The sequence below is a fragment of the Macaca fascicularis genome, chromosome 2, assembly GCF_037993035.2.
Source record: "Macaca fascicularis isolate 582-1 chromosome 2, T2T-MFA8v1.1".
Lineage (NCBI taxonomy): Eukaryota > Metazoa > Chordata > Mammalia > Primates > Cercopithecidae > Macaca > Macaca fascicularis.
The window spans coordinates 107,104,811-107,120,713 of NC_088376.1; the positions used below are offsets into that span (position 1 = coordinate 107,104,811).

Genomic DNA, 15,903 nt, shown 5'->3' on the forward strand with positions numbered 1-15,903 from the left:
TTTTATTCTCTGATGGCAAGTAACCAAGAAAATAATTGTTTCCATGTATACGCTTGAGCTGCCTTTTATTCACATTCTGGATGCCAAAGAATTCTATTTCCAGAAGTATTCTTTTTCTCTTGAAATAGGGTTTATAAAAATATACTCTAGTGGCTGATAAGCCTTCCCCTTAAATTAGTTTCAAACATTCAGATTATTGCTTTTTGATGTATGAATTGTCTTCATCTCTACTTGATAAGGATGATTAAATGAAATTTTCTTTCTCTAAAAGAATTGAGATCATTTACAACAGAAATAAACCAAAAAAGACTGACAAAAATATAAAATTCAACTTTTGTTAAATACTTCCTAATATTTGATACTTAATCATCTACTTCAGAATAGGCCTGATAGGAAAGCTACTGGTTTTCTTTCAGAAGCAACATTGGAAGAACTCTAGCAGAAAAACAGATATTTGAGTGAATACCTCAGATTTCACATTATAAAACTTGACAATTGCTTGCCTAGAAATGTTTTGAATCAAAAGTTACTGATCGCCGGGCACGGTGGCTCATGCCTGTAATCCCAGCACTTAGGGAGGCCAAGGCAGGCAGATCACAGGGTCAGGAGTTCAGGACCAGCCTGACCAACATGGTAAAACCCCATCTCTACTAAAAACACACAAAAAATTAGCCAGGCATGGTGGTGCACACCTGTAATCCCAGCTACTCGGGAGGCTAAGGCAGGAGAATTGCTTGAAGCTGGAGGGCAGAGGTTGCAGTGAGCCAAGATTGCGCCATAACCTAGGCAACAGGGGGGCAAAACTCCGTCTCAAAAGAAAAAAAACAAAAAAAGTTGCTGATAACCCATAGAGGTTGTAGAAAATCTCAGTAAGGATTCCATAAATTGTCTGATACTGAATAACTTGACTTTCTGCAAAATGTACCCCTCAGTGACTGTCTAAATAAAATTACCCTTAGTGGAGAATATCTAACAAAGACAATGATTTTCATTTTTGCATGGCTAATATGGAACCATCATTTCTGGAAGTTGTTTAAAACCAGTATCAATTTCCCTCTTAAGACTATTTCAGGGTTCAGTAGTAACACCATAATATCATCATGGAGAAAAATGCTTTTCCTCCTCTTTATCCTGGTGTACCATACTCCATGTATTTAGCATAAATATCACTGAGAAAAGATAATTAACATCTTATTTTTGTCCTGCCTTAGATTGTTACCTAGTGTGTTACAAAACAATTTATATTTACTCTGGTTTTTGAGCAGTGTTAAAGGGCAGAGTTTTTAAAGCATGTCAGTTACCAGATAACTGATTTGTTCTTTTGCAGGTTTGTTTATAGTTGGCCTTGTTCATTTAGTCAAAAGTCACTGCAAGGTCAGTGAATACAGTTAGACCACCAGTGACCCTTTCAAATGTTGTAGAGCATAACAGTAAAAAAAATCATTATGCCCACTCCTTTACTTCATGATGTTTGGAAAACTATTTGTTAAGGTAGTGGATTGGTAGGTGTAGGAGAGGAGCTATTTTCCTCTTTTAAGATAAAATTGAGTATGCTCTGAATCTAGAGGAGCTAATAGAGCTTAAGGATTAGAACCTAATCTTTAGAACAGACTTTAAACAGTCATTTTTACAGGATTTTTTACCAAAATTGTTTTTAGTTAAAATTGTTTAATAACATGGCTTAGGGTAGCATTTCTAGGACCCATTCAAAGGGGGCCTAGTACCACTAAATTTGAGACCGTTTTCCTTGGAGTTCAAAGGTGGGAAAAATCTCTTAGCAGCTTGTTACTATTATCCTTCACTAAAAGAAATTCTATCTCAAAATATATAATTGTAAGTTCTAACAGCGAAATTACAGCATCTCACATTATACCTTGAAACAGGTAGCTTCTCCACTTACCCCGGTATTGTTTTGTTATCCTACACCAAATTCTTACTTCCTAGTACTCCCTTCAGATCTATACTGGAGACAAAGCATACATTCTCTCAAACATTCAAAATATATTTTGATATTTAAGTAATTTCTTAAAGGGAATTTTTCTGAAAACCAGAATAAAACCATAGAAAATTCTCAGCAAAAATATTGCTCAGAGAATTTCAAACACCACTCAGTTGAGTCATTCTTAACTCTCTAAATCCTAGTCCAGGGTAGCTAGTCATAATACCTTCGAGGTATTATGGAGGTATTGGAGGACCTAGTCATAATACCTTTGAACCAAGGTCAAGAGGATCATTTGAGCTGGGGCAACTAATAAGACTGCCAGCTCACAACCTTGTACCTTCCCGCTTTTCCAGGATAATGTCATGTAGAAGAGCTGTCAGAAAAGGCCTGCCTCTCATTCATCCATTCTCACACTGGAAGTATCCAGATATTCCCTTGTTGGTTCTCTTCATTAGAGTTGAGGCTCATGAAGAAGACAGGAAATGAGTCATATGTGAATGACAGATAAAAATCTTTGAATTTATTTTTTTTAATTAAATGCTATATTACATGTGGGCAGTTAATCCACCTGAGTGATTAATTTATCAAGGAATCACTGATTCTTCTCTGGCCACAGCCCTGTGTGAGGCACAGGAACAATACTTCTTAGGAAGTTTGCAATCAGGGATGAGGTATGAATACCAGTCCTAGACTAAAAGACAGACTGAGTACTAAATAAGAGGTATATATGATAAAGTGGTTGAGATAACTTAGAGAACAGGAAGAAAATTCAAACACTTAATATTTTCATTTTTGCTTTAAATTCTTAGAATATCTTTTTGTGATTCTGTGCCTCAATTTTTTTTAATGAGTTTTATTCCGTTTGTCTCCATGTTTCACTTCTTCCATCAGTGTCTTAGTTGTTTCACACACATTGGCTCCTCAATTCTGTCACATTTTTGTAAGAATAACCACTCTTTCTTTTCTCTTCTACAGCTTGTTGAAGCCGGGATGGTGCTTGACCCAGAGCACTTTAACTATATTGTTAAGCTCTTATATCAAGTACAAGCTTCCAAACAAGAAATAACTGCAGTTCTGGAAATGAAATCCAGGTGAGAAAAATCATTATTATTTATGCCAAAATATATGTGTCTTGGTGGGGACTTATAAAAGCTGAAGGAAAAGTTCTAATAACTGTTTGTATGCCCATTTAGATAGTTACCTGTCATAAACCCTTTTCCCATCTCTTGGCTATGCCCTACTTTAGTCAAGCTGCCTCTGGCTAGCCTCACCTCATTTTTCTCAGTACTTCATTTCCTCTCAACGTCCTGCTCATTCAGTGTAAAAAGAGTATCTTTTCTGATGAACATCGATGCAAAAATCCTCAATAAAATACTGGCAACCCAAATCCAGCAGCACATCAAAAAGCTTATCCACCATGATCAAGTGGGCTTCATCCCTGAGATGCAGGGGATTCAACATACGCAAATCAATAAACGTAATCCAGCATATAAACAGAACCAAAGACAAAAACCACGTGATTATCTCAATAGATGCAGAAAAGGCCTTTGACAAAATTCAACAGCCTTTCGTGCTAAAAACTCTCAATAAATTCAGTATTGATGGAATATATCTCAAAATAATAAGAGCTATTTATGACAAACCCACAGCCAATATCATACTCAATGGGCAAAAACTGGAAGCATTCCCTTTGAAAACTGGCACAAGACAGAGATGCCCTCTCTCACCACTCCTATTCAACATAGTGTTGGAAGTTCTGGCTAGGGCAATCAGGCAAGAGAAAGAAATAAAGAGTATTCAGTTAGGAAAAGAAGAAGTCAAATTGTCCTTGTTTGCAGATGACATGATTGTATATTTAGAAAACCCCATCGTCTCAGCCCAAAATCTCCTTAAGCTGATAAGAAACTTCAGCAAAGTCTCAGGATAAAAAATCAATGAGCAAAAATCACAAGCATTCTTATACACCAGTAACAGACAAACAGAGAGCCAAATCATGAATGAACTCCCATTCACAATAGCTTCAAAGAGAATAAAATACCTTGGAATCCAACTTACAAGGGATGTGAAGGACCTCTTCAAGGAGAACTACAAACCACTGCTCAGTGAAATAAAAGAGGACACAAACAAATGAAAGAACATTCCATGCTCATGGATAGGAAGAATCAATATTGTGAAAATGGCCATACTGCCCAAGGTAATTTATAGATTCAATGCCATCCCCATCAAGGTACCAATGACTTTCTTCACAGAATTGGAAAAAACTGCTTTAAAGTTCATATGGAATCAAAAAAGAGCCCGCATTGCCAAGACAATCCTAAGTCAAAAGAACAAAGCTGGAGGCATCACGCTACCTGACTTCAAACTACACTACAAGGCTACAGTAACCAAAACAGCATGGTGCTGGTACCAAAACAGAGATATAGACCAATGAAACAGAGCAGAGCCCTCAGAAGTAATACCACACATCTATAGCCATCTGATCTTTGACAAACCTGACAAAAACAAGAAATGGGGAAAGGATTCCCTATTTAATAAATGGTGCTGGGAAAATTGGCTAGCCATAAGTAGAAAGCTGAAACTGGATTCTTCCTTATTCCTTACACAAAAATTAATTCAAGATGGATTAGAGACTTAAATGTTAGACCTAATACCATAAAAACCCTAGAAGAAAACCTAGGTAATACCATTCAGGACATAGGCATGGGCAAGGACTTCACGTCTAAAACACCAAAAGCAACAGCAACAAAAGCCAAAATTGACAAATGGGATCTAATTAAACTAAAGAGCTTCTGCACAGTAAAAGAACTACCATCAGAGTGAACAGGCAACTTACAGAATGGGAGAAAATGTTTGCAATCTACTCATCTGACAAACGGCTAATATCCAGAACCTACAAAGAACTCAAACAAATTTACAAGAAAAAAAAAAAAACCATCAAAAAGTGGGCAAAGGATATGAACAGACATTTCTCAAAAGGAGACATTTATACAGCCAACAGACACATGAAAAAATGCTCATCATCACTGGCCATCAGAGAAATGCAAATCAAAACCACAATGAGATACCATCTCACACCAGTTAGAATGGCAATCATTAAAAAGTCAGGAAACAACAGGTGCTGGAGAGAATGTGGAGAAATAGGAACACTTTTACACTGTTGGTGGGATTGTAAACTAGTTCAACCATTGTGGAAAACAGTATGGCCATTCCTCAAGGATCTAGAACTAGAAATACCATATGACCCAGCCATCCCATTACTGGGTATATACCCAAAGGATTATAAATCATGCTGCTATAAAGACACATGCACACGTATGTTTATTGTGGGACTATTCACAATAGCAAAGACTTGGAATCAACCCAAATGTCCATCAGTGACAGATTGGATTAAGAAAATGTGGCACATACGCACCATGGAATACTATGCAGCCATAAAAAAGGATGAGTTCATGTCCTTTGTAGGGACATGGATGCAGCTGGAAACCATCATTGTCAGCAAACTATCGCAAGAACAGAAAACCAAACACCGCATATTCTCACTCATAGGTGGGAACTGAACAGTGAGATCACTTGGACACGGAAAGGGGAACGTCACACACCAGGGCCTATTGTCGGGAGGGGGAAGGGGGGAGGGGATGGCATTGGGAGTTATACCTGATGTAAATGACGAGTTGATGGGTGCTGACGACTTGATGGGTGCAGCACACCAACATGGCACATGTATACATGTGTAACAAACCTGCACGTTGTGCACATGTACCCTAGAACTTAAAGTATAATAAAAAAAAAAAGAGTGTCTTATATCTTCTGTTTCACCACTTAATTACACCTAATGTACTCTCTTATATGTGTACAAATTACCTTAATTCTTTTTTCTATTTGACTCACTTTTTGTTGTTATCTTAATAAAATACTTTAGTGCCCCTACTTTATTTACTTTCTCGATTCAGCTCATGGGCCTCCAAAGACCTTTAAAAAAAAAAAAAAAAAAAAAAATCCGGGCACGATGGCTCATGCCTGTAATCCCAGCACTTTGTGAGGCTGAAGCGGGTGGATCACAAGGTCAGGAGTTCAAGACCAATCTGACCAACATGGTGAAACCCCGTCTCTACTAAAAATACAAAAATTAGCTGAGCGTGGTCGTGCGCGCCTGTAATCCCAGCTACTCAGGAGGCTGAGGCAGGAGAATCACTTGAATCCAGGAGGCGGAGGTTACAGTGAGCCGAGATCATGCCACTCCCTGAGCGACAGAGTGAGACTCCGTCTCAAAAAAAAAAAAAACAACAACAAACTCTCACAACTATACAAGTAGTACCCAAGTAGTACCATAATATACCAAGAAAAAGGAAAGTCACGACTTAAAAAAAAAATTAAAGTATAACATACATAGAAAAAATATATAAATTATGTGTTTAAATGAATCATAACTTTTTAAATGTAATGAGATTTGATAAAGATCAAATCAACTACTGAAATGCTTCAGAATGCCCAGAAATCTCCAATATGGAGCTTCCATTGCTATTTTTATCTCATTTCTCATTATCCTGTAATGCAAAGGTTTCCAAACTTTCTTGGTTCTGTGTCCCTAGGCCAAAAGAAAGGTATTAACTGTCCCATTTATCAACTAGTTAGGTCCAAACAAGTTAATAGTAGTAATTTGTTCAGTGTCTGACAGATGTCAGCCTGAAAACTTAAAATAACCTGTGGTGTCCTGGTGAGTTTGCCATTGTGCCCTAGATGCCTCGGTGCAGTTAAAAGAATTGCAGCTCTAAGTAATACTACTTCCCTTCAATCACTAGCATTGAAATTCATTTGAGTTTTCCAAGTTCTATGATTTTTTAAATTTAATTACTGGTAATTAACAATATTCATGTTTTCCATGAAAATTGTAACACTGTTTAGGCTAAATAGATTTTGAGTACTACCTAGGAAACAAATTTTTTGTAAGAAAAGTATAATTCATCGAGCATATAGTTCTGGAGTCTAATTTGGTTTTAAGTAGGGTGCATTGATGTTGTCTGCCAATCATTGAGTTTATTCTTCCCCAGAGCGATATGTGAAAAACTTTTCCCATTTTGGGCAGTGGCAGCTATGACAGAGAGCTCACATGACTAACAGATGTTAATCTCCCACCAGATTCAGTAGCAGTTGCACAGGGAAAGTGTATGCATCAAGGCTCAAGAGAATAGCAGTATCTGGTGCCCTGAATAGCTACTGAACTTCACCATTCATGCAATGATTGACAGCAGACCCTGTTAGTATATAGGAAGACCCCAGAACAATCCAGCTTTTCACTTTTTTTATTGATGCATAATAGTTGTATATGTTTACAGAGTACATGAGTTTTAATGATACATGTATACAATGTATAATGATCAAATCAGGGTAACCGGGATATTCATCACCTCAAACATTTATCATTTCTTTGTATTAGGGACATTCCAGAGCTTCTCTTCTGGTTATTTGAAATATGCTGTACATTCCTGTTAACTGTAGTTGCCCTATTGTGCTTTCAAACACAAGCAACACAATCATGAATATTCTTAGTCTATTTTATAGTATATAACTTTGAAAATTGTATCTTTATACCCTCTGCCCCTTTCTGTGCTCACACTTCAAACCATTATAGTTATGTGCCCCATAATGATGTTTTGGTTAATGATGGACCACGTATACCATAGTGATCCCACAAAATTAAAATGGGGCTGAAATATTCCTATTTCATAGGGACATCTTAGCTGTTGTAATCTCAGAGCACAATGCACTACTTGTACATTTGTAGTGATACTAGTGTAAACAAACTTACTGTGCTGCCAGTCATATAAAAGTATAGCACATACAACTATGTGCAGTATATAATATTTGATAATGATAATAAATTAGTGTTAGTGGTCTATGTATTTGCTGTACTTTATTATTATTTTAGAGTGTACTCCTACTTATATATTTTTAAAGTTAAGTGTAAAACAGATTCAGGCAGGTCCTCCAGAAAGTATTCCAGAAGTAGGCATTATTATCATAGGAGATGACAGCTCCGTACATGTGATTGACCCATAGACCTTCCAGAGAGACAAGATGTAGAGGTGGAAGACAGTGATATTGATGATCCTTATTCTCTGTAGGCCTAGGCTAGTGCGTGTATTTGTGTCTTCGTTTTTAACAAAACAGTTTACAAAGTAAACAGATAAAAATAAAAATTTTCAAAAACAGAAAAAAGTTTATAGAATAAGGATATAGAGAACATGTTTGTGTTTCTGTTTTAAGCTGGGTGTTATTACAAAAGAGTCAAAAAGTTTAAATACAATTTGTAAAGTTACAGTAAATTAAAGTTAACAGTGAAGAAAGAAAAACTTTTTTTCTAAATTAAATGTAGCCTAAGTATATAGTATTTGTAAAGTCTACAGTTTGTGTTACAGTTGCCTACAGTATTCAGTACAATAACATGCTGTACAGGTTGGTAGCCTAGGGGCAACAGGCTATATCATATAGCCTAGGTGAATAGTAGGCTGTACCATCTAGGTTTGTGTGAGTACACCCTTATGGTGATCACACAAAGATGAAATCAGGTAAAGACACATTTCTGAGGACATATCCCCAGCCGGGTGCAGTGGCTCACACCTGTAATCCCAGCACTTTGGGAGGCTGAGGCAGGTGGATCACCTGAGGTTGGGAGTTTGAGACTAGCCTGGACAACATATGAAACATGTTTTAGAATTCCATTCTGATTAGCTATAGTTTTTTAGCATCTCTCTTTGTATATACATATTTTTAGTTGTTGCTCTAGTACACTTACCTGTTGACTCAGCAATCCCAATTCTACAAATGTACCCTGAAAATACACCTCTGTCAATACAAACATATGCACACCCAAGGTTATTCATTGCAGCATTGTTTATACTTGCAAAATATTAGGAACAATATAAATACCAATACAGTAGACGAATAATATAGTATATCCACACAATCAAGCCATAAAAAAATGAAGAATTTCTCTATGAATTTATTTAGAGTGATATCCAAGATACACTGTTTGTGTAAATGTTCTAAATACAATAATTAAAGGATTGCAGTTGGCAGAATACATATAAAAGTATAACTATATGCCCTTTATAAGAAATTAACTTCCATTATAAGGATATAGGTAGTTGAAACAATATACCATGCAAACATTAGTTTGAAAAGGAGCATGAGTGATTATATTAATAACAAATTAAATAGACTTCAGAGCAAAGAAAATTACAATTACAAAGAGGGACACTACATAATAAGATGATCAATACGCCAAGAAAACATAGCAGTTATAAAGTATATGCACCAAAAAAACAGCTTCAAAATACATGAAACAAAATTATAGAATTGAAAGGAGAAATGGACAAATCTATAATTATAGTTGGGGACTTCAATATCCCTCTCTCAATAATTGATAGAAATACTAGGAAATCAGCAAGGATGTAGAACTAAATACCACCATCAATCAACAGGATTTAATAGACATTTATAGAACACTGTACCCCAAAACAACAGAATACATATTCTTTTCAAGCATCTATGGAACATTCAGCAAGGTAGACCATATCCTGGATCATAAACCTCAAAAAATTTAAAACAATTAAAACTATACAGAGTACATTATTTGACTGTAATAGAATCAAACTGGAAATCAACAATGGAGGTATAATAGGAAAATCTCCAAACACTTGGAAATTAAACAACACACTTCTCTATAATCCACATGTGAAGAGAAAGTCTCAAAACTAAGTGAACTGTTAGAACTGAATAAAAATGAAAATAAATCACAACTTGGGGATGCAGATAAAGCAATCCTGAGAGGAAAATCCGTTACACAATATTCTAAGCTCCCACCTCACAAAACAAGGAAAAATAAGAGCAAAATAAACTCAAAGCAAGCATAAGAAAGGCAATAAAGGTAAGAATATGAATCAATGAAGCCGAAAACAAAAAGTAAATCAATGAAACAAAAAGCTGTTTCTTTGAAAAGATCAATAAAATTAACAAGCCTCTTAGCAAGACTAAAAAAAAAAGCAGACATGAAGACATGAATTACCAGGAATGAGACCAGGGTTATCAGTGCAGTTACTGCAGCTGTTAAAGTGATAATAAGGGATTGCCTTGAGCAACTTGACATAAACTCAGCAACATAGATGAAATGGAGCAAGTCCTTAAAAACCACAAAAAAACAAAGTTGATGCAATATAAACTAGATCATCTAAATAGTCTTATAACTATGGAAGAAATTTAGTCCATCATTTAAAAGCTTCCAAAAAAGACATTTCAAGGGCAAGATAGTTTCATTGGACAATTCTACCAGTCATTCAAAGAAGAATCAGCATGGATTTATGCAGTCTCTTCCAGAAAACATAAAGGAGGGAACATTTACCAGCATATTTTGATACCAGTGTTACCCAGACACAAAAACCAGACACACAGAATACCCCAAAAAAAAAGAAAAGAAAAGAAAACTACGGCCGGACATGGTGACTCACACCTGTAATCCCAGCACTTTGAGAAGCCGAGGCGGGTGGATCACCTGAGGTCAGGAGTTTGAGGCCAGCCTGACCAACATGGTGAAACCCCATCTCTACTAAAAATACAAAATTAGCTGGGCATGGTGGTGCATGCCTATAATCCCAGCTACTTGATAGGCTAAGGCAGGAGAATCCCTTGAACCTGGGAGGCGGAGGTTGCAGTGAGCCGAGATTGGACCATTGCACTCCAGCCTGGACAAAAGTGAAAGTCTGTCTCAAAAAAAAAAAAAAAAAAGGAAAATAAAATAAAATTACAAATTAGTGTTATCTCTCCTGAGCTTTGATGCAGAAATTCTCAGTAAAATATTACCATATTGAATCCAGGAATTTGTAAAAAGAATTGTACACCATGACCAAATAGGGTTTATTCCAAGAATGCAAAGATGGTTCAATATTTGAAAATCAATCAGCGTAATTCATCATATCTACAGTATAAGAAGAAAAGCCACATGATTATTCAGTTCAGAAAATCATTTGACAAAATGCAGTATCCATGCATTATTTTTAAAACTCAGCAAATTATGAATAAAGGAAGAAATTCTTTAACTTCACAAAGAGTATCTGTAAGAAACCTACAGCAAATATTATATTTAGATGAAAGACTGGATGCTTCTTCCTAAGATTGGGAACATGGCAAGGATGTTCACTGATACCACTCTCATTCAACATACTATGATAAATCTTAGCCAGTGTAAGGCAAGAAATGGAAATAGCTAGCATACAGATTGGAAGTAAAGAAATAAAACTGTCCATATTTGCAGATGACATTTTCTACATATATGCCAAGGAATGTACCAAAAAACAAAACAAAACAAAACACTCTCCTAGAACTAATGAGTGCAGCAAGGTTGCAGCATAAACATCAACAAAAAAATCAACCATATTTCTATATACTGAAAACGAACTAGAGAAACCAACATTTAAAACAATATCTTTACAATGGCTAAAAACAAAAATTAGGTAAAAATCTGACTGAACACATGCTAAACTTATATGCTGAAAGTTACAAAATGCTGATGAAAGAAACTGAAGAATTAAATAAATAGACATACTACATTCATGGATTGGGAAACTTAATAAAAGTGTCAGTTCTCCGAAATTTCATCCATTGGTTTAACTCAATTCCTACCAGAATCCCTCCGGCAAAATTTTTTTGTAGATATAAAAACATATATTCTAAAATTTATGTACAAAGGTAAAAGAACTAGAACAGCTAAGACAACTTTTAAAAAAAAGAATAGGCTGGATGCAGTGGCTCACACCTGTAATCACAGCACTTTGGGAGGGCGAGGCAGGCAGATTACTTAAGCCCAGGAGTTCAAGGCCAGCCTGGGCAACATGGTGAAACCCCATCTCTACAAAAAATTAGCTGGGCATAGTGTCACGCACCTGTAGTCCCAGCTACTTGGGAGGCTGAGGTGGGAGGATCACTTGAGCCCCAGAGTTAGAGGCTGCAGTGAGCCGTGATTGCACCACTGCACTCCAGCCTGGGTGACAGATAGAGTCCCTGTCTCAAAAAAGAAAAAAAGAATAGGATAAAGTAAAAGGATTCACTCTACTTAATGTTTTAAGACGTACTAACAGTAATCAAGTAATTAAGAAAGTGTGTTATTGTATGGAGGGAGAGACACATAGATCAAAGGAACAGAGAGAATCCAGAAATAAACCACTACTAATATGTTCAATTGATTTTATAAGGTACAAAAGCAATTTTATGGAAGAAAGCTAGTTTTTAAACAAATGATGCTAGAGCAATTGAACAGCCATAGTAAAAAACAAAAAACTTTGACCCAAACCCTACACCTTATACAAAAATTAATTCAAAATGAATCATGAATTTAAACAAAAAACTATAAAACTTTTACGAAAAAATAGGGGAAAATTTGGAAACCTCTCTCTATATAACATATATTATATATAATATATTGCATATATTATGTAATACATATACATTGTATGTCTATTATATATTGTATAATATATAATATATTGTATATATATTATATATAATATATATAATTATATAAAACATATATATGTTTTTTTTTTCTTTCCCCAAGACGGAGTCTTGCTCTGTCACCCAGGCTGGAGTGCAGTGGCACAATCTCAGCTTACTGCAACCTCCACCTCCTGGGTTCAAGTTACTCTCCTGCCTCAGCCTCCTGGGTAGTGGGATTACAGATGTGTGCGACCATGCACAGCTAATTTTTGTATTTTTAGTAGAGACGGGATTTCACCATGTTAGCCAGGCTGATCTCAAACTCCTGACCTCATGGTCCACCTACCTCGGCCTCCCAAACTGCTAGGATTACAGGCATGAGCCACCGTGCCCAGCTGAGAATATATTTTGAAAGTCTCAAAATTCAATAATAAACAAACAAATGATACTATTAGAAAATGGGAGCTGGGCACCATGTCTTACGTCTGTAATCCCAGCACTTTGGGAGGCTGAGGTGGGCGGATCACTTGAGATCAGGAGTTTGAGACCAGCCTGGCCAACATGGTAAAACCCCATCTCTACTAAAAATACAAAAATTGCCCAGGCATGGTGGCACATGCCTGTAGTCCCAGCTGCTCAGGAGGCTGAGGCTCCAGGAGAATCACTTGAACCCAGGAGGCAGAGGTTGCAGTGAACCGAGATGATGCCACTGCACTCTAGCTTGGGCAACAGAGTGAGACTGTCTCACAAAAAAAAAAAAAAAAAGAAAGAAAGTAGGCTAAAGACATAAACGTATTTCACCAATGAGGACATGCAGATGGCAACTAAGCACATGAAAATAAGTTCAAAATTGTTAGCCATAAGAGAAATGTAAAATAAAACCATGTGAGATATCACCACACACCTATCAGAGTGATAGAATTTTATTTTAAATGGTGTTAACACCAAATGCTGGGGAGAGTGTGGATAAACTGGATCATATGCTGTTGGTGAGAATATAAAATGGTACAGCTGCTCTGAAAAGCAGTTCAGCAGTTTCTCTACAAACTAAACATGCACATACCAAAGGCAGCTATTGAACTCCTCGGCATTTATCCTAGAGAAATGAAAACTTTTGGTCACATAAAAACTTATAGATAAATGTTCTTAGCAGCTTTAATTGTAATAACCAGAAACTGGAAAAAAAAAAACCTCAGATATCCTTCAATAGGTGAATGAATAGTTATAGTTAAACTGTGGTACATACCATGGCATACTATTGAGGTAAAAAGAGGGAGAAACTATTGAAATGTGCAACAAATTGGATTGATTTCAAGAGAATATGTTGAATTTTAAAAGCTAATCTCAAAATGCTATATGCTACACAATGCATACATTTCATTTATGTAATATCCCCGAGATGACAAAACTAAGAAGTGGAGAACTGATTAGTGGTTGCAGGGGACAGGGACAGTGGAGAGGGGATGAGTATAAGAGGGTACCATGAGAAAGTTCCTTTGTAGAAATGGAACACTTGTAGTTACATACACACACACAAATACATGTAAAAATTGATAAAAACTGAATAAGGCCTGTAGTTAACAGTATTATACCAGAGTCAGTTTCCTGGTAGTATATAAAATGTCACTATTGGAAAAAGCTGGGTGAAGAGTACACAGGACTTTATGTACTATTTTTGGAAATTCCTGTGAGCTTATTTAAAAGTCAAAAAATTGTGAAGATAAGTATATAACTTATAACTTTTAAAGGTAAGTATATGTAACTTTTGTTAGGTATTGCCAAATTTTCCTCGAGAATAGTTGTACTCATTTGTGTTCCCATAAGAAATATGAGACTGCCTTTTTCAGCCTAGCTTTCTAACATAATGTATTAGAACGTTTTTTAATGTTTGCTAATCTGTTAGGTGACAAATGGTGTTTTAGCTTGCATTTCTCTCATAAATGAATTTGAGCATTTTCTATTCATATATTTGAGGGCTATGTTTACATGTTTTATGTGAACTCTTCACTTTTTTTTCCTCCTTTTTCTATTAGGTTTTGGTTCTTACAGGTATTAACCCTTTGTAGTATATATTGTAATTTTTCTTCCAGTTTGTCAGTTGTCTTTTGACCTTCTAGTGTTTTTTACCATGCAAAAAGTTTTATTTTTATGCCACCTTATATTTCAATCTTTTTTTTCAGTTTTGAGTCAAGGTTATGTTTTATTGTATGTGGATTTTGAGTCATCATTTCTCTACATGAAGGTTTTAGGCAAACTGGCACATGTTTTCTTCTACTACTTGTATGATTTCATTTTTACAGTTAGGTTTTTAATCTACGTGGAGTTTTTTCTCTTGGGTATGTTGTGTGAAATTGATTCAGTTTTATTTTTTCCAAATGATTATCCAACTTTCCCAACAACATGTATTAAAATGTCCATCTTGGCCCGGCGTGGTGGCTCACACCTGTAATCCCAACACTTTGGGAGGCCGAGGTGGGCAGATCACGAGGTCAGGAGATCAAGACCATTCTGGCGAACACAGTGAAGCCCTGTCTCTACTAAAAATACAAAAAGTTAGCTGGGTGTGGTGGCGGTTGCCTGTAGTCCCAGCTACTCGGAAGGCTGAGGCAGGAGAATGGCGTGAACCTGGGAGGCAGAGCTTGCAGTGAGCGGAGATAGCGCCACTGCACTCCAGCCTGGGCAACAGAGCAAGACTCCGTCTCAAAAAATAATGAATAAAATAAAATAAAATAAAATAAAATGTCCATATTTACCTCCAGTGATTTGAGATGCCACCCTTATCATATACTAAATTTCATATACAATGGGATCTGTTTCTCAACTTTGTATTTTATTCCACTGGCCTGTTTGCCTATTCCTGCACTGGAACCACACTATAGTAACTACAGAAGCTTTAATAGTATGTTTTAATATTTGGTAAGGATAATTCTTTTTCATCATTTTTCAGTGTTTTCCTGGATCTTCTTGCATGTACGCTTCTCCATATATTTAGTATCAACTTCCTAACTCCAAGTAGTAGTAATGTGTCTTTCAGGAGTGTTTTATGATTTTCCTTATATAAGTACTTCATATTTTGGGTGCTATTGTAAATGAGATTTTCTGTATCATTATGTAATTTTTTTTGTATCTATAAAAGCTATTGTTTTTTGTTTGACTATTGATGGATTGAGACAGGATCTTGCTCTATTTCCCAGGCTGGAGTGCAGTAATGCAGTTACAACTCACTGCAGCCTGGACCTCCTGGGCTTAGGTAATCCTCCCATCTCAGTCTCCCAAGTAGCTGGTGCTACAGGTGCATGCCACCACACCCAGCTAATTTTTGCAGAGGTAGGATTCACTATGGTAACCAGGCTGGTCTCACACTCCTGGGCTCAAGGGATCTGCCCACCTCGGCCTTCCAGAGTGCTGAGATTTCTGGTGTGTGCCACCTCACACAGGCTGTCTATCTAGTTTAAATATTAGTTATACTTGCTTCA

The 15,903-nt window shown here is 36.4% G+C and overlaps 1 protein-coding gene across 1 annotated transcript in view; it reads left to right on the forward strand.

Moving 5' to 3' along the window:
• TOPAZ1 (testis and ovary specific TOPAZ 1) overlaps positions 1-15,903 on the forward strand; it is a 90,367-nt gene that overhangs the window by 45,812 nt on the left and 28,652 nt on the right. The window contains exon 12 of the mRNA XM_005546821.3: positions 2,918-3,033. Coding sequence (XP_005546878.3) covers positions 2,918-3,033 — 116 coding nt within the window. The remainder of the gene's footprint in view (positions 1-2,917; positions 3,034-15,903) is intronic.